Here is a 24,269-nt window from a genome sequence, read left to right on the forward strand (position 1 = left end):
AGGTACAAACAAACAAGTTTTTGCTTATGAACTATTAAACTTAGAACAGTAAATTTTAACAGTATCAAAGAGCTCGTATCTTAGGAATTTAATTCTCTACAGTTCCAGCTGCCTGTCAGGGAGTTGTATAAAATGGGAAGGTTCCCCCCTGAGCCTAATTTTTCCCCAGGCTGAGCCCCCCCTCACCTCCCTCAGCTGCTCATGGTGCTCCAGACCGTTCTCCAGCTCCGTTCCCATCTCTGGACACGCTCCAGCCGCTCAGTCTCTCTCTTGCCATAAGGGCCCCAAGACTGCCCCCAGCACTGGAGATGCCTCAGCAGTGCCAGCACGGAGGAACTGGTCCTGCTGCGTACACCTTGGCTGCTACAAGCCAGGATGCCACTGGCCTCCTTGCCCACTTGGGCACACTGACCACTCATGTTAAGCAGCTGTCAACCAAAACATCACCCCTTGCAGCTGCTCCTGATGGCCAGACATCTCCCACAGGGTTCCCTGAGGCCTTGGAGAGCGTTAGACATATCCCAGAGCTGATGGCACCACAGCATTTGGGAATGAACATCCTTTCCCTGGGCAGTGAGAAGCCTCTGCCAGATGGCTCAGAGGCAGTGTCTAAGCCAGGCTGCAGGAGATGCCAACCTGCAGCAGACTTGAGCAGACCTGCTCCGTCCAGCCCCCATGCCACAGGAGCAAGGCAGGGGTTGCCACGTTTCTGAGGCTCTCCCGCTGTTTCTTTTCTCTAGAGGAGGCAGAGCAAGTGGATTCAAAGCTGCCAGTCAGCTTCAGAAAGGATCCCTGTATCCCCCAATCCTACTGCTGGAAACTCCATCTCTGGTCTTTGCTCTGAAGGGGCCTGAAGGGGACCAGGCTTGTGAAGCACCCCACTGCAGAGGGAGTGGGGCCCAGGCCTGGCCCTTTCCAGCACTGGCACAGGGTGCCTTGTGTGTCAGAGGGACACTCTCAGCCCCTTTTGGGAGTGCAGAGAGCCCCAAGCCCATCCCAGCTCACCTCCCAGTGTCTCCCCAGTGGCAGAGTGGTGTCTCTTGGGCTCTGTCACCTGGGGCTACCTGGGGCTGTCCCTCTGCCTCTCATCTGCTGCAGCCTTCTCATCTCCCCAACAGCATCCAGTAGAGCCAGGGCATGCAGGAGAGCAGGACTCTTCAGTTCAGGGCCTTATAGCCAGGGGAGGGTCAGTCTGATCTCCCAGGGAACAAGAGACAGGACAAGAAGAAGTGAGTTCAAGTTGCCCCAGGGGAGGTTCAGGCTGGATATTAGAGAAAACTCAATGGTGCTTTGCAGCTGAGAAACTGCTCAGCACCTGCCAGCCAGGACAGGGACGAGATGTCCTGCTGCCAAACCAACATCTGGGGTGAAAATGCTCTCCTCTGAGAAAAGTAGTTCATTAAAGGCTAATGGTATCATCAACGCACCCCTCCATCCCAAAGTTACACCCCCACCTCCTCCAAAACTATGTCCACCCCTCACTGGGATAGTTTTTGTGACTCTGTCGTTAAAAGTAAAGCAAAAGAGTTATACACATAAAGATCTGCATGACTTGGGTCACTCAAGTTCCACCTAACCAGAAAGGAACTGCATAAAAAGTAAGTTGAGAATGGGAGAAAAGTGAGGGAAAACTCCGTGGTCACTGCTGAGCTCAGTCAATGGGCTGAACCTGCCTTCTTCCCTGTCAGGACCTCTTGGGTAAGAACTTCACTCTGTGCACACTGAATGCTTTAATTGGGAACTAGAGCTTGTCTGGGGCTTGCTTTGAACACATTTATGCAGTCAGATCCTATCACTGACAAATCCTGTCTCTGACAGGTACTACCACAATTCTCGAAGTATAACCCATCACAGTTTTGTGAGGAATAAAATCAAAATGGTGCAGGGTAATAGGAGTTTATAATAAGTTAAACAGTTCTCTGTATTAATGTTCTTTGTTACCAGTTCTGTGTACCAATGTTATCTGTCTTTGTTATCTGTTCCTTGTACCCCAGACTCCAGTTCTGTACCTAGTGTTGTGCATTCCCCTTACCTTATTCCAAGTTAGGCCCCAAAACTCCATAGTTCTTTCCCAGTTCCTCCTTACCTTGTTCCAAGTGAAGCATCCGCTGCTCCCCGGTTGGCCCCCCGAGCTATCAACATGTGCCTCATCTGCCACTACGTCCAGTAAAGCACTGACACCGCCTGCTTCCCATCAGCTCCTCCTCATCTGCTCGTCAACTTGAAGGCACCACCCAGATCCCGACTACTTTCCCTCTAGCACCACCCAGTATGGAAATAAGGGGGACTCCCAAGGTGCACCTCTCAACCGGAAGTGTGGTAAATACCAACAACCCCTAACAACAACGAGCCGACACAAAATCCAACAAAATGAGAGGCATTAGCAGGTGAGGAAGACCTTCAAACAATCGTAAACCCCTTCCGACGAATCTCTAAGTTCTCACCCTGACCTAAGAGGCACCTACTGGGAGACACCCCCAGGACCAAAACAAACTAAAAGCGAGACCTAGGGGACTCCTGCGAGGTCAGGCTCCTGACTCTGCAGCTGCGCAGCAAAGTCGACGTGAACCTCTTCCTCAGCAGTGCCCATTGGGAGCAGCGGTGGCGTAGGCCTTCCCCCGAGCCATCCCTTTCAAAAGAGCTGAATAATAAAGGCATTAAAGGAGTAAAAACGATCTCCTGCCCTGTTCATTTATAACAATTTTGGGGACTCGTCCGGGATAAGCTACGCCCAGAAGAGGATCCAGGACAGGAAGGCGCCTCCCAGCCTTGGACCTTCGAGACAGCTGGCTGCTCTGGACCTGAGAACACCGAGGGACACCAGCGGAGATCGAAGAAGGGACAGCGAGTACACCACAGCCGAGGACATCGCTGAGGAACGCTGGTAAGAAAACCGGTGGCGGGAGTGGAGGCGTGTGAGTGAGGAGTGACTGAGACGGGGGCCGGAAGCTCGGACCCCCAGAGTGAGTGAGGACCCCTCAGGACCGCGGTTCCCGACCTCCGCGAGGGAGCCGGCCAGGAACAGGGGGAAGCGAAAGGAGATTGAAGGAGTGAGGCGTCTCCAGGGGCATAGTGAGTGGCACGTCACAGGGCGGTTGGAAGAAGGCCCCACTAGGATCCCCCCAACAAGAGAGGAGTAGTGGGTGTGGCCCTTGATTCCCACATTGGTCGGGGTGGCCCCAGGGGAGCATATTATCCGGGTGTGGGACCTGCATTGGGCGGGGGATCTAGATACCCCATCCGGGTGCAGGGTTAAGAGGGTCCACTGGCTAGGATAGTGGCTGAGGTCCTGAGGGTGGGCCCACAGGCTACCTAGTTGGGGAATTTTTGCATTGGTCGGGGGTGCCCAGTATAGGGGTACGCTGTCTGGGTGCAGTAGGCCTGGGATGGGCATTGGTCGGGGGTGCCCAGTAAGGGGTACGCTGTCGGGGTGCAGTAGGCCTGGGATCGGCACTGGTCGGGGGTGCAAGGAAGCACGCTGTCCGGGTGCAGGATAGTGGAGGCCAGAGTGAGTGTGGGGAACCTGCACTGGTCGGGGGTGCAAGGAGGCGCGCTGTCCGGGTGCAAGAAGTCTGCACTGGCGGGGGACAGGACGCTGTCTTGGTTTCAGAGGTGAGAGTGTTAGGGGAGTCCCAGAGCACGAGGGAGTCAAAGGTAGGGTGAGTGAGTGGATCGCGCACTGCAGATCCAGGCCCTGGCGGTAGGCGGTACCTGGAACCCTGGGCCCTGGTTGACCGGCCGTCTACAGGGGTCTGAGTGATTTGCGGGAGAGGAAGAGGGGATAGTGGCTGAGGCCCCAGGGCCGGGCCCACAGGCTATCCTGAGGGACTGGCAGGACGAGTCCCCTAGAGTAAAAGGGAAGGTAGTGGTCGTGGCCCTGAGGCGGCTAGGTCTCTACGGAGCGAGTGAGATTTTAGAGTTTGAGTTGCCCGTCTGTATGTTTCTGTTTGTGTAGGGGCACCTTAAAGAAGTTTTAATTAAAAAAAAAAAAAAAGGGTCAGAGAGTTTCTAGTTTGTGTTGCCTTGTATTATCTTTTCCGTTCGGGTAAAGGCACCATTGGTATCTTTTAGCTGACCTAGAGAGAATGGGTGCGTGCATGAGCAGACAACGACAAGCTCAGGAGCAGGAGGAAGAGAAGGAGAAAGAAAAAGTAACTAACATCCCCCCAGGCTGTCCATTAGGAGACATGCTAGAACAATGGGACAAAAATGAGAGGACCAAGCCCTTAGATCAGATCAAGATGATTCACTACTGTGTGGAGGTGTGGCCTACCCTAGATCTGCCCAGAAAATGGCCTTGGCAGGGGACTACTGATCCCTGGATGTGCTCATTATTAAACCAGCATCTAAGAGCCCAAGCGAATATCAAAACAGAGCAAATAAAATACGCAGCCTGCTGGCTGGAACCTAATCTCGAAGACAAAAGAGTAAATATATGTAAAGTCCAGGAACAAGGAAAGAAAAGTGATAAAACGAAGGAAGAGGAGCACCCTACTTGGGACCCTCTCGATCACCTACCTCCCCCATCTATCTACCGTGATATCCATTCAAGCCTTCAGCACTTACCAGCCAATCCTCCTCCAATCTCCCGGGTTCCTCCAAATCCCGTGTCCTCCCCCTTGCCATCCACACTCCCAGCTCCACCTCCAGATTAAGGGGATTAAGTCTTCCCATGTCAAGCCTGGAAACCTCCCCCAGTAATAATCATAGTGGAGGTACTCCAACTCAGGGAATTGAGAACCTAGAAGGGCCCTGTTGTAACACGAGATCCAAAGTGAAACTCTTCCCTTTGAGAGAAGTCGTGATGGGAGGCGCTGCTGGAGGGGTAGGATTTGTTAATGCCCCCCTTACAGCATCTGAAGTTCGTAACTTTAAAAAAGAATTAGGGAATCTTGTAGAAGATCCAATTGGAGTTTCGAATCAGATAGATCAATTTCTGGGCCCTAATATATACACGTGGGGAGAGCTGAATTCTATTTTAAAGATATTATTCAGCCCGGAGGAAGGGAGGATGATCCGTACTGCAGGGATGCGGATATGGGAAAGAGAGAACAGGACTGGTCCTCCAGGAGACTTCAAGCTGCCGGTAGTAGACCCTAGATGGAATCCCAACAGAGAAGAAGATAGGAGGAACATGGAAGATTATCGAATCTTGATAGTGAGAGGAATTAAAGAGTCAGTGCCCCGAAGTAATAATACCAAATTGGCATTCGATAGTATGCAGGGAAAGGAAGAGACCCCAGCCACCTGGTTAAATAGATTAAAAAGGAATTTTCAATTATACTCTAATATAGATCCTGACAGTCCCGAGGGCCAGATATTACTAAAAACCCAATTTGTCACCAAATCATGGCCTGATATTAGAAGAAAGCTGGAAAAAATAGAAGATTGGCAGGAGAAAGGAATAAATGAGTTGTTATGAGAAGCTTTGAGAGTCTACTTGAGGAGAGAGGAGGAGAAGACTAGAGCCAAAGCAAAAATAATGGTGGCTGTAGCAAGAGAGAGTATAGGGGCAATTAAAAATCAGGATCCACCAGATAGAAAGGGCACAGAGTTAAAGAGAGAAAGGCGAGAAACAACCCCACCCTGGAGAACCCTAAGAAGGACAGGGGAAGAGAGGAAATGCTTTTATTGCAGAGAAAAGGGACACTTGTGAAGAGATTGCCAGAAAGTGACCTTTGATGAAGCGATTACAGGACAGCAGGACAAACTGGAGAGGCTGCTAAAGGGAGAAGAGGATGAAGAATAGGGGTGTCGTGGGCTCTATACATTAGGGGACCCCATGTACCACCAGGAAGAGCCCATGGTAAACTTCGAAGTGGGCCCCAATCAAGAAGACTTTGAATTTCTAGTAGATACCGGGGCAGATCGCTCCAGTCTTAAAAAGCTCCCCACAGGAATGACCGTTAGCACGAGAACCTGTGAGGTGATGGGAGCAGAGGGAAAACCGTTCAAATCCCCCATTATAAGTAATGTTAAAGTAAAAGGGAATTCTCGGCAAGTAACTGCTGATTTTATTTACCTACCTGATTTAGAGACTAACCTGCTGGGGAGAGATTTACAAGTCCAGTTGGGGGTAGGAGTTATTCCAGAGAAGGGAAAAATGCGAGTAAAAATCATGAAATTAACAGCAAAAGACTTAGAGGAAATCGACCCAAAAGTATGGGCTGAAGAAGGGAAGAGTGGATTCTTAGATATTCCGCCTATTAAAATTGAAATGCAAACAGGGACTTCCCCAGTCTGAATAAAGCAATACCCCATATCCCCAGAGGGGAGAAAAGGACTAGCCCCAGTCATAGAGCAACTGCTAGAGGAGGGCATCCTAGAACCGTGTATGTCCCCTCATAATACCCCCATACTGGCGGTAAAAAAGGCTGAAGGGAAGTATAGGTTAGTACAGGATCTAAGAGAAATCAACAAAAAGACTGTCACCAAATACCCTGTAGTCCTAAATCCTTACACCTTACTCAGCCAAATTCCACTGGAACACGCGTGGTTTACCATCATTGACTTGAAGGACGCTTTTTGGGCCTGCCCCTTAGCTGAAGAATGCAGAGATTGGTTTGCATTCGAGAGGGAACATCCAGGGAAAAATAGAAAGCAGCAGCTGAGGTGGACTCGTCTACCACAAGGGTTCACCGAGTCTCCAAATTTGTTTGGGCAAGCCCTGGAAAGGTTACTGGAACAATTTAACCCCAAGGGACCAGTGCGGATCTTACAATATGTAGATGACTTGTTAGTATCTGGAGAAGATCAGGTCGAGGTGAAGACAGCGAGTATACAACTCTCAAACTTCCTGGGAGAAAAAGGACTAAGGGTATCAAAAAGGAAACTCCAGTTCATTGAGCAGGAGGTGACATACCTGGCACATCTGATTGGGAAGGGATACAAGAAATTGAGTCCTGAAAGGACTGCGGGAATTCAAGCCATACCTGCGCCCAAAACGAAAAGGGATATACGGAAACTCCTGGGCCTCTTCGGGTATTGTAGACTTTGGCTAGACAAATACACTCAAAGTGTAAAGTTTCTTTACAACAAACTAATTAACCCCGAGCCAGTAGAATGGACGGAAGATGATGAAAATCGATTAAGAGATTTAAAACACAAGTTATCTACAGCACCTGTCCTAAGTCTACCTAACCTGAAACAAGAATTCGATTTATTTGTAAATACAGAAGAGGGAGTGGCTTATGGAGTCATAACTCAAGAATGGGACGGATGTAAAAAGCCTATAGCCTTTCTATCGAAACTGCTAGACCCTGTCGCCCGAGGATGGCCAACTTGCCTACAAGCTGTTGCTGCAACTGCGGTACTGGTGGAGGAGACTCAGAAATTGACCCTACAGGGGAAGATACGAGTCCACACACCACACGACCTAAAAACAATTTTAAGCCAAAAAGTCCTCAGAATGGATAACAGACTCCCGAATACTTAAATATGAAATTACTTTGATAAATTCAGAAAACCTAACTTTAACCACTTCAAAAACTCTAAACCCAGTGCAATTCCTTTCTGGAGAACCTCCTCAAGAACTAGAGCATGATTGTCTAGAGCTCCTGAACTTCCAAACCAAAGTAAGGGAAGATTTAGAAACCATACCCTTACCCCAGGGAAGAAAGTTATTCATAGACGGATCTTCAAGAGTAATAGAGGGGAAGAGAGCATCAGGATATGCAGTAATCGAGGGGTCAACCAGAGATGATATGAAAACCTTAGAGACAGGAAAATTACCCGGCAGTTGGTCAGCTCAACTTTGTGAAATCTATGCGTTAAAGAGAGGACTGGACTTATTAGAAGGGGACCGAGGAACCATATATACTGATTCAAAGTATGCCTATGGAGTAGCCCACACCTTTGGGAAAATCTGGGAGGAGCGTGGCTATTTAAATTCAAAAGGAAAAGACTTGGCACACAAAGAATTAAGAAAAGCCATACTAACATCTGTACTAAAGCCCCTGGAACTAGCCATAGTACATGTAAGAGGTCATCAAAAAGGAGGTACCATAGAAGGGGAGGGAAATCGTATAGCAGACCAAGAAGCAAAAAAGGCGGCTCAGGGGCCAGGAGAACCTATCAAGGTCTTAGCCCTAAACAAGGTCTCAAGGGAAAGAGAAGAGAGAAAAGAGCCAATATACAGTAAGAAAGAATTAAAAATGATGGAAGAATTAGAAATGCAACCAGGCAAATATGGAGAATGGGTAACTCCTATGGGAGAAAGTTTTTAAATAAACCCCTAGCAAGGAAGATGCTAAGCGAAATCCATGAGTCGACCCATTGGGGTACTCAAGGACTATGTGACCACTTCCTAAGGGAGCATCTATGTATAGGGGTATATGAGTTAGCAAAAGCCATAACCCAGGGGTGTATCATCTGCCAAAAAGTTAACCAACGAGCCCTGAGAAAGATCCCACTAGGGGGAAGAGAAATAGCTTTGAGGCCTTTTCAGAATATACAAATAGACTTTACTGAAATGCCCCCAGTTCAAGGTTATAAACACCTCCTCGTAATAGTAGACCACCTGACTCACTGGGTAGAAGCCTTTCCGACCAAAAAGGAGACAGCGGAAGTTGTAGTAAGAACCTTACTCGAACACATAATCCCCCAATATGGCCTTATAAACAACATTGATTCAGACAGAGGACCCCACTTCACTGCCCGGGTATTACAAAAGACTGTTGAGGCACTAGGAGTGAAATGGAGACTCCATGTACCATGGCACCCTCAAAGCTCAGGGAGAGTAGAGCGGATGAACAAAACCCTTAAAAACGTACTAACCAAGTTAATAGAAGAAACCCAAATGAATTGGCTCAGGTGCCTGCCTCTCGCTCTTCTAAGGATTAGGGCACGACCCAGGTCAGATATAGGGGTCTCCCCCTGTGAGATGATGTTTGGACTTCCCTTCTTATTAACACCTTACAGTACGGGGAGTTATCAAGACGGAGAAACCATAGTACAACAATATCTGCAAACCATTGGAAAGACCCTAGAAAATCTCCAGAAAAAAGGATATGTCCCCCAAACCTCACCTCTCGACTCAAAAGTTCATCAAATTGACCCTGGGGATTGGGTATTAATAAAATCCTGGACCAGTGCCTCATTAACGCCTAAATTTGAAGGTCCATTTCAGGTACTTCTCACTACCCATACAGCGGTCAGGATGCAAGAGAAGGGTTGGACACATATTACAAGGGTAAAGGAACCTGTGCCACCCCCCACTGAACCATCGAAATCAACCACGTCACCCAGCCACACGGAGTGGACTGTAACCCAACAACCCGGTACATTGAGGCTCACCCTTAAGAAGAAGACACAGACTAAATAAAGGACTACACAGCAGTTACTCACCTTGAATGCCAGAGAATAATTGCTAACGAGATTATAAGAGTGTTGCACAGTTACTTTAATATTATAAGCCATTGTAATTAACATTGTTGTATAATCTCTACTCTGTACCTTAAAGCTCTCTCATAGGGCACTCTCTAGGGGAACTAAATTAATAACCAAATGTGGGGGGGGTTACATAAAGGGACTCTGAGGATTAGCCCTGAGGAGCTCTAGGATCCAGGAGGCAAGACCAGGTGAGACTGGAACAAGGTGGAAACAGTTCACACTGGACTCCTGGGAGGACTAGTGTTAGTCCTGATAGTGAGTGGGTATACCAACGGAGCTTGCTCAAAGTGTTATTCCCCAATCTACGATGGGGAAAACCTGGAATCCTTAATCAGAGTTCATACTAACGTGAACCCCACCTGTTTTGATATGGCTCGGCTCTCTTCCTGTGAAGAAGAGGGCAAACAGTATTGGGTAGCAAAGAATGCTGCTACTTTCAAGCAGCGCCTGACTGGGGAATGCCCTATCAGAGAGTGGTTTTGTATGGAAAAGGTAAATGGTGTAAAAGGAGTAGAAGATCTTATAAAAGAGAAACCGCTGACTATCAAGAAGATGGAAATAGAAGAACCCCTCAATAAAAATTTATTCATTGATTTGGTCGAAAGAATAAGCCATGAGCTTAACATAACTAATTGTTGGATCTGCAGTAGTACTCAAATGTCGGATGTATGGCCTTGGGAGGGAATCAGTCTAGCCCCCTTGGATATCCTGAGGTGGAAGAAAATAAAACAAAAACCCCCTCATATTGGGAAAAGAAAAAGGGAACAATGGGACTTAAAATCTAAAGTTATTGGGGAGGAATACATACGACGTGTAGGGAAACGGTATAAAACCTTTGTAGGTAAGATGGCTTGTAAAAGGTCCCTAACCATACGAGAACGCACTCAAAAGTGGATCCCCAGAGGGCCTGAGACATTGGGCGATTGGGAAGAAAGAAACTGGATGCGTTTACAACGAAGGGTACCAATTACACCAGTGTACTGGAAAGGGAATTAATCCATTTTCAGGACTTAGGGAAGTATCCAAATATTGGAAACATCCCTTCGACCCCCAGAACACCTCTTGGAGGGCCCCAGAACACCTATTTTGGATATGTGGGGATAGAGCCTATAGCATCTTCCCGGGGACTGGGCAGGCAGTTGCACGATGGGCATTATTAAACCAGCCTTCTTTTTATTACCCAAAGAGTCAGGAAATGAATTAGGAGTGGCTTTGTATGACCACTTAAATAAGAAAAACAGACAAAAGAGAACCATCATAAACATGGATAGCACTCAAACATGGAAGGGAACAGTTTGGACTCCGGAGGAAATAATCAAAACCTATGGACCGGCCACCTGGGCTCAAGATGGATCATGGGGGTATAGAACTCCTATTTACATGTTGAATTGAATTATCAGATTACAAGCAGTCCTGGAAGTCATCTCAAATAGAACAGCCCTGGCTCTAGACCATATAAGTCATCAATTAGCCCGGACTAGAGCTGTAGTATACCAAATCAGGTTAGCAGCACATTATCTACTAGCTAATGAAGGCGGTATATGTGGAAAGTTTAACTCATCTGAGTGCTGCTTGGAGATTGACAATAGAAGTGAAGGAATCCGAAATAGCTCAAAAGAGATAAGAAAAATAGCATATGTGGTGTCCTAGGGTAACTTTATGATGCTTGTATCCCCAATCGTCTGTTCTGGTTTTGCTGTTTATTGAGTCCTGTGCCTTTAAGACTGGTTCTAAGAGCAAGGAGAAGCGCGGAGTTTGTTTTGAGAAAACTGCCTGACTCCTCCACATTCTTCTGCGGATGGGGTGTTTGGCAGAGGCTTGGAGAGACTGCAGGACAGAGATCTTTTTTTGCTTTTAGTTAATTTCAGCTAGCTAGGGCAGAGAAGTTCCCTGGACTGTTTTTTTTTCCTTTTCCTTGGAACTGTTTAAACCTGCTCTGGACTGAAAACCCAGGGGAGCACTGAGGGCTGCACCTGTGGCCCACCGGGGCCTGGACCTCGGCATTTTCCAGCAGCGCCGGAGAGACTGGGACTGAGGAGAGACTGAGAGAGAGAGCCGAGCTACACCCACGGCAAGGACTTTCTCAATTTGCCATCTCACTTCAGAAGGAGAGGTTTTATTGTTTCATATTATTCATTCTTTATACTTGTATGCACTTCATTTGTTTAGTAAAATAGTTTTTTCCACTTTTCTCCAAAGAGGTTTTTTTTTACCGAACCGGTTGGAGGGAGGGGCCACTTGGGTTTGCTTCCTTAGAGGGATCCTATACAGGGGTTTTCCCCCAAATTTGTCCCAAACCAGGACATGTGGGCACTCAAGAATGGACTCCCCTCATAAACACGGATTGGTGGGATAATTTCTGGTCCCTAAAAGGAGCCTGGTGGAAGAAAATTACCTTTATAGCCTTAAGTGCAATAGCCAGCCTCCTCCTCCTCCCTTGCATACTCCCTTGCCTGATTAGGATTGCTACCTCCACTGTACAAGCCAGCATCCAAATGTCAGAAAATAACCATGGGAAACCCACAAGTATATTTAAATTAACAACTGACGAAAAAGAATTGGGTTCAGCAGAAAGATTGTATCATCAATATCAAGAACTAAAAGGAATGTCCTGTCAATAAGAAAAAGAGATTGATGCAGGTTAAAGACCCAATCAAAGAAAAAGAGGGGGGATTGTGAGGAATAATATTCAAAAGGGTGCAGAGTAATAGGAGTTTATAATAAGTTAAACAGTTGTCTGTATTAATGTTCTTTGTTACCAGTTCTGTGTACCAATGTTATCTGTCTTTGTTATCTGTTCCTTGTACCCCAGACTCCAGTTCTGTACCTAGTGTTGTGCATTCCCCTTACCTTATTCCAAGTTAGGCCCCAAAACTCCATAGTTCTTTCCCAGTTCCTCCTTACCTTGTTCCAAGTGAAGCATCCGCTGCTCCCCGGTTGGCCCGCTGAGCTCATCTGCCACTAAGTCCAGTAAAGCACTGACACCGCCTGCTTCCCATCAGCTCCTCCTCATCTGCTCATCAACCTGAAGGCACCGCCCAGATCCCGACTACTTTCCATCTAGCACCACCCAGTATGGAATTAAGGGGGACTCCCAAGGTGCACCTCTCAACCGGAAGTGTGGTAAATACCAACAACCCCTAATAACAACGAGCCGACACAAAATCCAACAAAATGAGAGGCATTAGCGGGTGAGGAAGACCTTCAAATAATCGTAAACCCCTTCTGACGAATCTCTAAGTTCTCACCCTGACCTAAGAAGCACCTACTGGGAGACACCTCAGGCCCAAAACAAACTAAAAGCGAGACCTAGGGGACTCCCGCGAGGTCAGGCTCCTGACTCTGCGGCTGCGCAGCAAAGTCGACGTGAACCTCCTCCTCAGCAGTGCCCATTGGGAGCAGCGGTGGCGTAGGCCTTCTCCCGAGCCATCCCTTTCAAAAGAGCTGAATTATAAAGGCATTAAAGGAGTAAAAACGATCTCCTGCCCTGTTCATTTATAACAAGTTTTATATCAATAAAGAGAGGTATTCTGTAAATTCTGTGGGTGAGTCCTTCCCTCGGTGCCAGGAGTGGCCAGCAGCATGGCCCATGCTCAGATAAAGAGGAAGAGCCCTGCGGAGTCAGGAATTGGGAAGAGCTGCTGAGGCTCTCCGGCCGCTGCAGTGTCAGCGCAGCCCGCTCCTGGCCCGCAGCATGGCGCGGGGAGGGCGCCCCCTAACGGAGCGCTGGCAGACTGCTCGGGAGCGAGGGCCTCGGCTTTCCTGGGGCACCGAGACAAGTTAAACACGGGGGGTCAAGTGAAAGGACAGAAAACCCCTTTGCACGTGAAACATGTGGATGTAGCACTTGGGGACGCGGCTTAGTGCCGAGCGTGGCAGCTCTGGGGAAATGGTTGGACTCGACGGTCTCAGAGCTTTTCCAGCGGCACGGGCCTGTGATGGCACGATTCCCTGAGGCCCTTGCCGGGCACTGCCACAGCTCCCAGCGCCAGCTGGTGTTGTATCGCACTGGGATGTGGCATTGGGAAGGGCTGGCACTCTCTGCTCGGCATTGCTCAGCTTCCCCAGGCAGGCCCAGTTCTACCTGGCAGTTTCACCCTCTCCAGGTTCATTTCCCAAAGGACTAAAGGGCCTGCTCAGCTTTGCACAGCAGGATTTGCATGCACGGGCCGGGCTCTGCCCCAGGGGGCACTCGGGAATGCTCACACCAGAAGGTCCAGAAAAAGAGTGTCCTGGGGCAGTGAGATGGGGCCAGAGGTGCCCAAAGCAGTGACCAAAAACAGTCAAGGCACCAGAAATACTGTTTAGACCTCAAACAAACCTGGTGGTGTTCCTTGAGGGGAAAGACTTGGGGGTGCTGGTGCACGGGCAGCAACACTCTGTGGACAGGAGGCTTACTTAGGGTTAAGTTCACCCTAAGGCCTGCCTTGTGAATCCCTGACTGATGGCATTCAGCACAGAGTTCTCCAGAGAAAGCAGCTCTGCAGAAACTTGGGACAAACTCCACCAGCCCCGATTTCCCTGCTGCCTGTGGCATGGCCCATGCGGAGGCAGCTGTGCCCCTGCAGCCCATGGAGGGCACGGGGGGCAGACATCCACCTGCAGCCCCTGAGGAGCCCTGCACGCTGGAGCGGGGGGATGCCTGAGAGAGCCTTGGAGACCATGGGAAGCTCCTGCTAAGCAAGGTCCTGGCACGGCCCCACACATCTGTGCAGGAAGGAGCTTCGCGTGCTGAAGCAGCTTTGCTGCGAGGCCTTGTGAGCATGTGGAGGAGCCAGGCTAGAGCAGAAGGGCATGAAGGACTGTCCCTCAGGAAGTGTGATCCACATGGCAGCAGGTTGTGGAGAGCTGTTTTCTGTGGGATGGACTCCAGTTGGTGAAGTTCCCGGAGAACTGTCTCCCATGGCAGAGACCCCATGCTGGAGCAGGGCAAGGACTCCGACTCCTCCCTCTGAGCAGCAACCATGTGGGATGAACAGACTAGAACCCAAATTCCTGTCTTCCTGTGCCCCTGGTGGGGGACAAGGGAGACTTTGGGAAAGAGGGAGTGTTATAAATAAGTTCTATTCAAATAATCTATGTTTTAGTTGCTTAATTGTTAAGTAATTCCATTAAGATTGTTCATACTAGTTCTGTATCAAGAATTTGCCTTATTCCTGTTTTAATATTGATTATCACCTTATTTACTTGTTTGTTAATTAAGAATTCACCTTATTACCTGTATCTCTGCCCCCATTTGCCGGATAGTGTCTGAATATGCAAATAAAAAGAACACTGGAATTCTGGGAACAACTCAAGAACAAGAGACTCTGAAAAGCAGAGAACCAAAGTAAAATCCAGGACTGAAGTCACACTTTAGACTAGTGCAAAAGGTATGGGGGTCTGCCGAAGCAGCTTTATTTAGTCACCGTGACCTGAGAAGGAGTCCCCCATCGCTGGATGACCCCTCATCAGCCAAGCGAAACGGACTCCCCGGCAAGGAAAAAGCCCGTGAGGGGGGGTGGGAGTCCCCAGCTTTGCTGTGAAGCGAAGCTGTGTGTACCTCCTCCTCTGCATTGCCAAGGGAGCAAGCAAGCTCTCCCCCAAGGCCAAGCTTGATAATAAAGAAACATACAAAAAAGCAAGTCTCACTCTCTGACTCTTTTTTTCCCAGATTAGGAGGGCTGGGGGAAAAGTGACTGTGAGATTTGTTTGTTTTCTCATGATCTTGCCCTGATGCTGGGAGTAATCAATTCAATAAATATCCAAAAATTGAGGCAGTTTAACCTGTGACAGTGAAGGGACAGGGATCGCTCCCTGTCCTTATCTCAATCCAGAGACCCTTGGTTCTATTTTCTCTGCCATGTCCAGGTGCAGAGGGCAGGGACACCAGCTCTGGTGGGTACCTGGTGTCTGCCCAGAGTCAACCCACCGCACGCCTGCAAGCCTGGTGAGTCCACAACCTCTCTGGGCAATCTAGCCCAGTGCCCAGCCACACTTCAAGGCCAGAATTTCTTCCTCAGACCACACTGTAACCTGCCCTCCCTCAGCTTCAGGCAATTCCCCCTGTCCTGTCCCTGAAGGCCATGGGGAAAAGTCTCTCTGCAGCCTTCTGGTAGCCCTCTCCTGGTGGGTACTGGGAAGCTGCTGGATTGTTCTCAGTTCTACAAGTTCTCTCCTGAAGTCCCACCACTTTGGTATCTGGGACATGGCAGAGTGGAGGACCTTTGGCAACCTGAGGCCAGGTTGTCAAGGAGCGGAACAGTGGAAGCCTCCTGCTCCATGTGACATCACAAAGGCCAGAACCAGAGGAAGCTGAGGCAGCTCCAGGGGCAGAGCCAACAGAAGGCAAGCGCAGCGTGGCCTCTCCTCGTGCTTCCCTGTTGCTTCCCTCTTGCTGCCTTTTGGCAGGTGTGACCTTCATTGGCAGTCACCCCGCATCTTCTGCAGCCATCAGAGTAACACCAGGAAGAAATGGCTGCAATGGGCCCTGGGATCAGCCTTCCTCCCTGCAAGATTCCCAGACTGGCAGAGGTTGCTGAGCTGGTCACCTCTGCTCTCTCCTCAGCCAGCCGCAGGGAAGAGCTGGCATTGGCCCTGAAGAAGGAAGGCTACATTCCAAAACTCTTAGAAGTTTTCCAAGTCGCCGAGGAGTTACAGCTCAGCCAGGCCTTGCAGTATTTGTCAGCCATTATGCAAGGAATTCTATGGCTTGACCAAGCAGCTGTGCTGGAGGTGATGCTGTCGCAGGAGTGTATCATGGATGTGGTCGGCTGCCTCGAGTATGGCCCCTCTTTGGCACAGCCCAAATGGCACCGGCAGCTCCTGTGGCAAACAACCAAGCTGAAGGAGCTTCTGCCCATCCAAGACCCTGAGCTCCAGCAGAAACTCCACCAGATGCACTGGGCACAGTATATTCAGGCCATCATCCTGCCCAAGGCAGCTGGAGTGGGAGCGGATTCTCTGCCCAGCCTCACCTCCTTCATCAGCTGCAGGAAAAACGACATCTTCCATGTGTTGGAGGTAAGTGGCCTCTGACCTGCACTCAGTGGTTTGGGACCTGCAGTTGGAGCTGCCAAGGGATCACCATTCATCAGATATGGTTGCATATGCACAGGATGGGAGTGATCCTGTTAGGAATAAGGTGTGGTGATTGGCTCATGCAAATGAAGAAGAGTTGTTGAGTATGCTGAGGAGAAGTTTTGTTGGGCTTTATAGTTCTTTGGACATGTACTTTTGGTGTTCCAGTATAGTTTGGAACCCTTTTCTGTTCTCCCTTCAATCCTCCCCTCCCCTTCTGTGGTTCCTGCCTGGCAGCTCGGGCTGACAGGGCTGTACAAACCTGTGGGGCAGGGAGTACATTTACCCCTTGTCAGAGGCGGCAGGGAGCGGGGGACACTCGCTGCTGGAGGCCGGGCAGGGGAACATGGCCCCGCCAATCAAGAGACCAGAAGCGCTCCAGCAATGGAAGGCAGGGAAGGATTGATTGACAGGCCTTGGGAGGAGCCAAGTGTCCATCTACGGACAGAGGCCTGGGCTGGGGGAGGGGCCAGGACACATAAAGATTGCTCATGGATATTGATAATAATGACACAACCTTGAGTGTATAAAAGGCAGAGATGCCATTTTGTGAGCCTGAGCCTCTGGTGGGCAGAAGGAGTCCCAGCAAGCTCCCAGTGCTGTTCCTCCCTTTGCTTTGTCATTTTATCAGGTTCAAATGAAATTTCATTTACTCCTTCCTGCCCAGGTTTTGAGTCATTTATAACAATCCCCCTTCTTTCTCCTCCCTTGGATTCTGTAGTTTAAAAAGGGAAGAGCTTGGGAAAGGATCTAAAGATTCCTGAATGCGCTGTCAAGCGTTTCAAGTTCTTTTTGACAGCCAAGCAAAGAGAAGAACTGCTTTGGAGCTGGTTTGTGGGGGGAGCTGGGGAACAAGCAGCTTTTGGGATTCTTTCTTAAGGCCACGTGCAATGTCTGTGGAACTCATTCTGAACCTGAAATGCCAAAGAGCAGGCTCAGGGAGAACATTGCCAGTGCTGCTTCCCATGGCAAGGTGTCCCAGGAAATGTGGGGACAGAGAGGGCAGAGAGCATCCAAAGCCTTGAGAGATGCTGCTGATGTTCAGTTTGGTTTTCTTGTCCCTTTGGAGGCTTAAGCAATGGGGGAACTGAAGCCCTTGGCCAGACGGGAGCTCTTGTCCTAGAGGTCCTGAAGTCTCTCTTGGGAGGAGAGGCTGTGACTGTACCAAGCCAAGGCTGGGGCAGAAGTGCAGAGCAGAGCAAGGGGGGAGCTGCTTTGAGTGCGAGGAAGGGCAACCAGGCCGTGGCTGCAGCCAGCTGGGAACCTGCTCCCCCTTGCCTGGGGGACATGAAGAAATGCTTTCAAGGGTTGCAGCTGCACAGGAGGGAAAGGGATCCCTGTGGGATGTTCTCAGGGCAGGGGGAGCAGGGCAGGTGCCACATGGGACAAACTGGGTCTCGACTTCCGCTTGGGAGCTCCACTTTTCCGGAGCCTTCCCTGAGTTCAGCTTCCCCTGCAGCTCTGGGCTTCTGCCCCTGCTTCTGCTGCACACAGACACTGCTGAAACAATGCCCTGGGAAGGAGGGATCCTGTGGGATCTGTGTGCTCTGGCAATGGCCTTTGTTGGGCTACAATGAATGGAGGGGTGAACAGTTGGGCTTGCGGTAGTGGGGGATCCTCTCAAGATGGAAGTTCTGCCTTTCCAGAGGGCCTGTGACAGTTGTGTTCCTTCTGTGTGTTCCGCAGAAAGACCAGAGATTCTGGTCAGAAGTTCTGGCCCAGTTAACAGCGGGAGCTACAGGTGCCCACCAGCGATGGGAATTGGTGAGTCAGTACTCGCAGGCTTGAAAGGAGAGGGATGAAAAAGGGAAACTGTTCTTGAGGCTTTCTGCAGTCCTTGAGGTCTTTCTGGAACCCAGGAATCCTTGCCAGTGCAGCTCAATCCATTTAAGTCCTCACTTAAAGGAATATTTCTGGCAACCAAAGCTCTGATTTCTTTGCTGTAAATCAGGATTTTCTTGTGTAGAAAGGACCTGCATGGAACTGACACCCTCGACTTCAAGCTCTGCTTTCTTCCCAGAAGGTTTCAGCATTAGAGAACTTTAGTTTTGTACCTGAGGTATTTTTGAGGTCAAGGCCAAGTGACAGATTTCTTCTTTCTCTGTGTGTTTCCTTTTCGTGGCTTTGCTTTGTTGATGTTGGCAAAGCTTGGAGGAGACGCCACAAGAAGAAGATCATTCTCTAGAAAGGTCCAACCAGGACTCCAACTCTGCTAGAAATTGTAACCCTTTCCTCTTTTCAGAGAATTGCCTTACTCCAAGACACTGGAAATTCTTTTTCCTTTGCAACAGATGAACTTTCTGAAGGACTTCTGTGCCTTTTCCTTCACGTTTCACCAGAACAGGGAGGCATTTTTACAAAGCTTGGCCAAGCTGGGACTTCTTCCTGCTCTTGAAATTCTGCTGGTAAGTGGAAACTTCCAGCTGCTTTTCCTCAAAGCAGGAAAGGCCAGAGCCACTGGCACACTTGTTGGACCTACCAAGCACTTGTGTGTCCCTTTGCTCGCATACCTTGGCTCTGCTGACAGTGGAAGTGGATTGAACCAGCCACAATCCCAAAGCTCCCACAGCTCTTGCAAACGCCTGCCTGGGTTGCCCTGATTCTTGTGACTCTGCACCAGGGGCAAATCCTGTGCTCAGTGCAGTCCTTGGGACAAGGCAGAGATAGGATGGAAAGAGACTCTTTGCCACAGGGCAGCCACATTGGTGTTGTTTTCTTGGGGCTCTTGTGGTTATGCTTGGACCGGGGCCAGAGACGTCTTTTTAGCTCCTCTGGAGCTGTTGGCTCATTTCTTCCCAGAAGGATCCTGTCCTCATGGTGGCAGCAGATTTCTCTGTCCTGAGCAGCAATTGGTCAGGGTTTGTCCCTCCTTTGTCTGAGGCAGCTGTTGCTGCCTGACCATTGCAATCCAGGCTGAGTGCTGCTGTTGGTCACAAACACCAGATCCCAGGGGTTTCTCTGCTGCAGGAGCAACCTGGGAACTGAGCAAGGCACAGCACTGCCATCAAAGCATTTGTTCTGCCCTGCTCAGCTTGGCACCTTTAGGGGAAGGTTGTTTGTGAGCCCTGTGTGAGAGAAACACTGCCATTCCCAGAAAGTGCAGGAAAAACCTTTCACTTGCAAGCTTGAGAACATGAAGGCAGAATGAGGCACTTGCCAACTTTTTAAACAACATCCAGGCAAAGGAAGGCCCTTCACAAACTTGACCTTGGCAAATTTAAGCTTAACCGCCTTTAATTTACCCACACAACAAGGCAGGGTCTGGAGTTGTTACGTCTGGCTTACAATCCATTGTCATGAGAAGAAGAAGTGAGGAGAAGAAGGAGACTGATTGACTTGTACAACTGATCCTTTGGTACAAAATGAGTCAGTTGTGGATAGCAGGTACAGAAGATCAGTGTCTCAGCTATTCCAGCCAGGAAGTGGCACAATGGGAACAGTTCCTGTTTAAATGAGGACTCTCAGATTCCCAGAAGATCTTGTGTCCCTTCTAAAGGAGGCAAAGAGGGGGCAAAAGAGATTGCTTATTGGTTTATTGTTGCTTCTCTGGAACCATTTGTGTTCCTCAAACTTAGGAATGAAACCTTCCCAAAACCTTTCATTCCCTTTTCTTTGCAGCTTTACCTGCTGGGATGCAGCAAACCTGATTTAACCTGCCAAATTAATTTTTTCTTAGGGAATGGACGATCTGCAAGTGGCATCTGCTGCCACAGACATCTTGTCTTATCTTGTTGACTTTTGTCCATTCCTGGTCCAAGAATTTGTCATGCAAGAGGCCCAGCAGAGGGACCATGTAAGTAAAAGTGCTTTGCAGGTGCTTGGATAGACCAGTCTTAGGGCAAATGGGAAACAAAACAGCCAAACAAAATCTCAATTGTTCTATTTCGTTTTCATGTTTATTCAAAGAAACCAACCAAACTGGTAGAAACCAGGAAACCCATTGCACTCTAATTATTTGGGGCTTACTTTGTCGGGGTTTTTTGCAGGGCACCGACCTCATCCGTGTGCTCATGAAGCAGATGATCTGCTCTCCTCCTGCTGCATTTGGAGGAGCTGATCAGGCCATGGAGCTGTTGCAGACACTGCTTGATCCAGGGAATCTGCTGACCATAGCTGAGGTAGGGGAATGCAAATGGCTGAGGACACAGGACTGTCTCAGCCCAGGGAAACCCTGATTTCTCAAGTGCTCTCCTTGTGGGCCCAGCATCCAAACTGGTTGGGCTTGGGGTTAGTGCTTGGCTGTTCTGTGTGCTCTGAGCCTGAATGGCAAGAAGCTCCAAAGGAGATGAAGTTTCCAGAGCCTTTGGCTGAGGCCAGGGCTGTGTCTGGGTCACTGTGCCCGCAGTCGTTCCCTGCAGCAGCACTTCAGGGACACAGCACGCTCTGAGCAGAGCTCCCACTGCCTGCGGGAGACATCCGGCAGCAGCAGAGTCTAGGAGAGGCCCTGGCAGCCCCAGTGCACAGGTTCATACCCTGCCATGGACAGCAATACCTGGGAAAAGGTTGGCAGGTTGGCAGGATGCAATGACTGCATTGGAGAGAACTTGAAGGACACTTTATCAAGCCTTGGGAGTCACGGGTGGATTGCCATGATAGATTGGCATCCCTGCTGGGAATTCTCTTGGGGATAGCAGGGTGGGCTGGATGTGTCTCAGATTTCCCTGCAAAGAAAGAAATGGCTCTTTGTGCAGGGAACACCCACCTGTATGCTTCAGGCCCCACCAGAAAGATACAGGCAGAGCTGTCGGAGCCAAGGAAATTCTTTGAAGGCTGTTTCTGCTAGTACTGCGCTTTCTGACTGAGAAGGTCTCCACCAAGGCCAGGATTTAATGAAGCCATTTTCTCCCTTAGGTGTCCAAGATACTTGAATTTTTCAATTCCTTCTACACGTGCTGTCTTCCTGTTCTGACTGCGCCACTTCTGGCCAATGCAGCAAAAGGTACCTGGGAAATAGCCAATGAGGATTTTTCCCTGATTTCTCCCTTTGGAGGCTTGTAGTGTCTGGAAGGGACTGACAGAGGTGCTCCCAGGGATCAGGCAGTCAGGCCAGCTAGGAATACACTTGAGGAAAACAGCTGCTCTGCAGGGACAGGGGTTCTGCAGGCCCCTTCTTGTCCCTCCCTGACATGGCTTCCAGCTGTGCTTTGTAGCAGATGGAACTTCCTGGAGGAGAGTTGTTGATGGTGGAGGGGTTGGACTTGGATGCTTTCTAAGAAGACTTGCTTCAAGGGCCAAAAAAGTCCATTTGAGTTGGTGGTTTTGTTCTCCCACAAAGTTCTGCCTCCTAAAGCAACCCAGGAAACAAAGTCCACTAAAACCATGTCAGGAACTGCAATAGCACCTGAACTGGATGGACAGCACAGGTTGTTGGTTTTTTTTGTTTTTTTTTCTTTTTTGCTCATTGAAGTCATTACTTTTTCTTGTAGATGATTATCAAACAGCACAACTCCTGGCCTTAATTTTGGAGCTGCTGTATTTTTGTGTGACACGGCACCAGGAGCACATGAGGGCTTACATCCTCCACTGGGATTTGCTAAGAAGGGTCCTCCTCTTGATCAATTCCAAACACACATTTCTGGCCTTGAGTGAGTAGCCTTTGGCATTTCCTTCTTCCAAGCTTAGCGTGTCCTGGGTGGAAGATGTTCCACGGGACACTTGAACTCAGGATTCATGGGAAGGGATGGGAATGAATTTCTGCACTGCAACCCTGGCCTGTGGCTCTGGAATCCTTGCATTTCTCTCTTCACAAAGGTGCTCTGCACTTCCTGAAGAAGATCATTGCCCTGAAGGATGAGCTTTATAACTATTACATCATCCAGGGAAACCTCCTGGCACCCCTTGTGCAGGCTCTGCTGGAGGATGGAGCTATGTTCAACCCGCTCCACTGGGCTCTGCTGGAGCTGTTTGAATTCCTCAGACTGGTGAGTTCGGCAGCAGCTTCAGCTCAGACACGGCTGTGGCCTCTCAGCTCAACAGGCCCAGGGCAGCCTCCCTCTTCAATGCACCTGGCACAAACAGCCTCGGGGCACTGCTGACTCTGGTGAACCTTGCCATGGGAAGAGGAATCATTCTTTCCAGATTTCAGCTCTTGGCTTCAGGATCAATCTGAATTGCTTCGCAATTGCTCCAGACAAAAGTGCTTTGGCTCTGGCCAAAGCATGGTTCCTTTGCAAAGGAAACTTGGAAGCTTTCTGAACTGCAGCCTATGACCGCTGGAGACTTGAGACCATGTTTTTGTTCCTCTGCAGGAAGATTGTAAGTCCCTGGTTACCTATGTCATCGAGAACTTCTATCCTGCACTGGAATCCATCACCTATGTGCGGACATTCCAGGGACTGAAGAGGAAATATGCGAGAGACCAGCAGCAACAAAAGCAGAGCGCGCACAGGTAGGCCCCAGTCTCTGTGCTAGGAGCCTGCTAGGGAGTGCCCTACAGCTGGGCTGCTCCTTGGTTTTCTCTTTGCCAGAGGGCAGCAGGAACAGGTGGCAGGTACTGACTTTGTCTTTCCTTCCAGAGGAGAACTTCCAGGATGAGAGGAAAGCTGCCTCTACCTTTCCTTGCAGCCCCCTGGAGTAAAGCTGCTCTTGCTCAGGGAATTCCTTGCTCCTCTCAGAAAGCCCTGAGCTTTCTCTGTCCCTACGAGGGGGGATTCTCCCCAGAGAATCTTGCTCTGTCCCTACGAGGGGGGATTCAGCCTCCCTGGGCCTCAGCCAACAGCTGCTGTGTCTTACAGGGAGGACACAAGTGCCCATGGAGCTGCATTGCCTTCCAAATGGGCCATGCTCCCTCCAAACTCTGCAAATCATTGCTGATCCTGACTTAGGTGGGAGCAGCCCCAAAGCTGGCGTCACTTGTTCTGTCTCTCTACAGGGTCCTATCCCTCTTGGGCAGAGATGCAGGAGCCTCAAAGCAGGACGAGCAAATTATTATCAATGTAGCCCAAGGGGGGGCAGTTCAGACGGCACCAACGAGCTCGAAGGGCTCCTCTTCAAAGACTGCAACCCCATGCCCGCTGCTGGTGGCCCTCAAGGTGGGACAACTGGGCTGAGCTGCTGCTCTGGCCAGGGACAGTGGTGACGCCATGCCAAGCCTGGCCCAGGGCAATGCAGCACGGGCAGCACCAGCCTGGAGGCCTGCAGCGGGGCTTGGGCTCAATTCACCCAAGCCCTGCCCAGGGACACTGACTGCTGGGGAGGAAGCCTGAAGAAAGGATGGGCTGGCCCTGGAGTTTGGTGCTGACCTGGGGACACAGTCTGATCTTTCATCTTCTGCATCCCTGAACGAGGGCCGCTTCTTGGCTCTTGCCCTGCCCACTTGCTGGTCTGGCTGGGGCATGGACAGAGGAGATGGCATTTGGGGGAACAAAAATTGTACCTTTCTAAGTATTCTTTCAACATGAGAATTTCCTTTTTGCCTTTTTCCATTTGGCAGAGATCTCGGCCAGTGGACTCTGACAGTGATCAAGAGGAGGAAATTCCAAAGAAACGACTGCGTTTGGCTGAAGGAAAGAAACCTACATTTGGGGGGTTTTAGGCTAAATAGTTTTTAGGTTCAATAGTTGTTGTTTGTATTAGGCTTAGCTGTTGTTTGTGAAGAGATTTGCTGTTTTCTGTAGGTGGATAAGTGGTAGCATTTGTTCAAGAAGGAAGAGTTTGCTTTCTGTTCAAGTTCCCAAGAAAATTGTTTGATTAAGATTAATAGATTAAGGCTAAGCTGTAAAATTCATGATTTGATATTAGACTCTGTAATTGTAGTAGTTGTATTTTTGATAAATGGACCTGGGATAAAATGTCCTATGAAATTGGAATGGGTGTGTTTG

General features: G+C 49.4%; 1 protein-coding gene across 1 annotated transcript; it reads left to right on the forward strand.

The window, feature by feature from the left end:
• The first annotated feature begins 2,140 nt into the window (after positions 1-2,140).
• Positions 2,141-23,983, forward strand: LOC120762959 (serine/threonine-protein phosphatase 4 regulatory subunit 3B-like). The gene is given in 14 exon segments (XM_040085930.1): positions 2,141-2,166; positions 2,726-2,884; positions 3,493-3,612; positions 15,792-16,392; positions 18,136-18,213; positions 18,741-18,854; positions 20,126-20,242; positions 20,436-20,567; positions 21,301-21,388; positions 21,876-22,034; positions 22,201-22,370; positions 22,698-22,837; positions 23,342-23,480; positions 23,882-23,983. Coding segments are annotated over 14 exon segments (2,145 nt in total).
• Positions 23,984-24,269: the final 286 nt, after the last annotated feature.

The sequence above is a fragment of the Hirundo rustica genome, chromosome 24 (genome assembly GCF_015227805.2).
Source record: "Hirundo rustica isolate bHirRus1 chromosome 24, bHirRus1.pri.v3, whole genome shotgun sequence".
NCBI classification, from domain to species: Eukaryota; Metazoa; Chordata; class Aves; order Passeriformes; family Hirundinidae; genus Hirundo; species Hirundo rustica.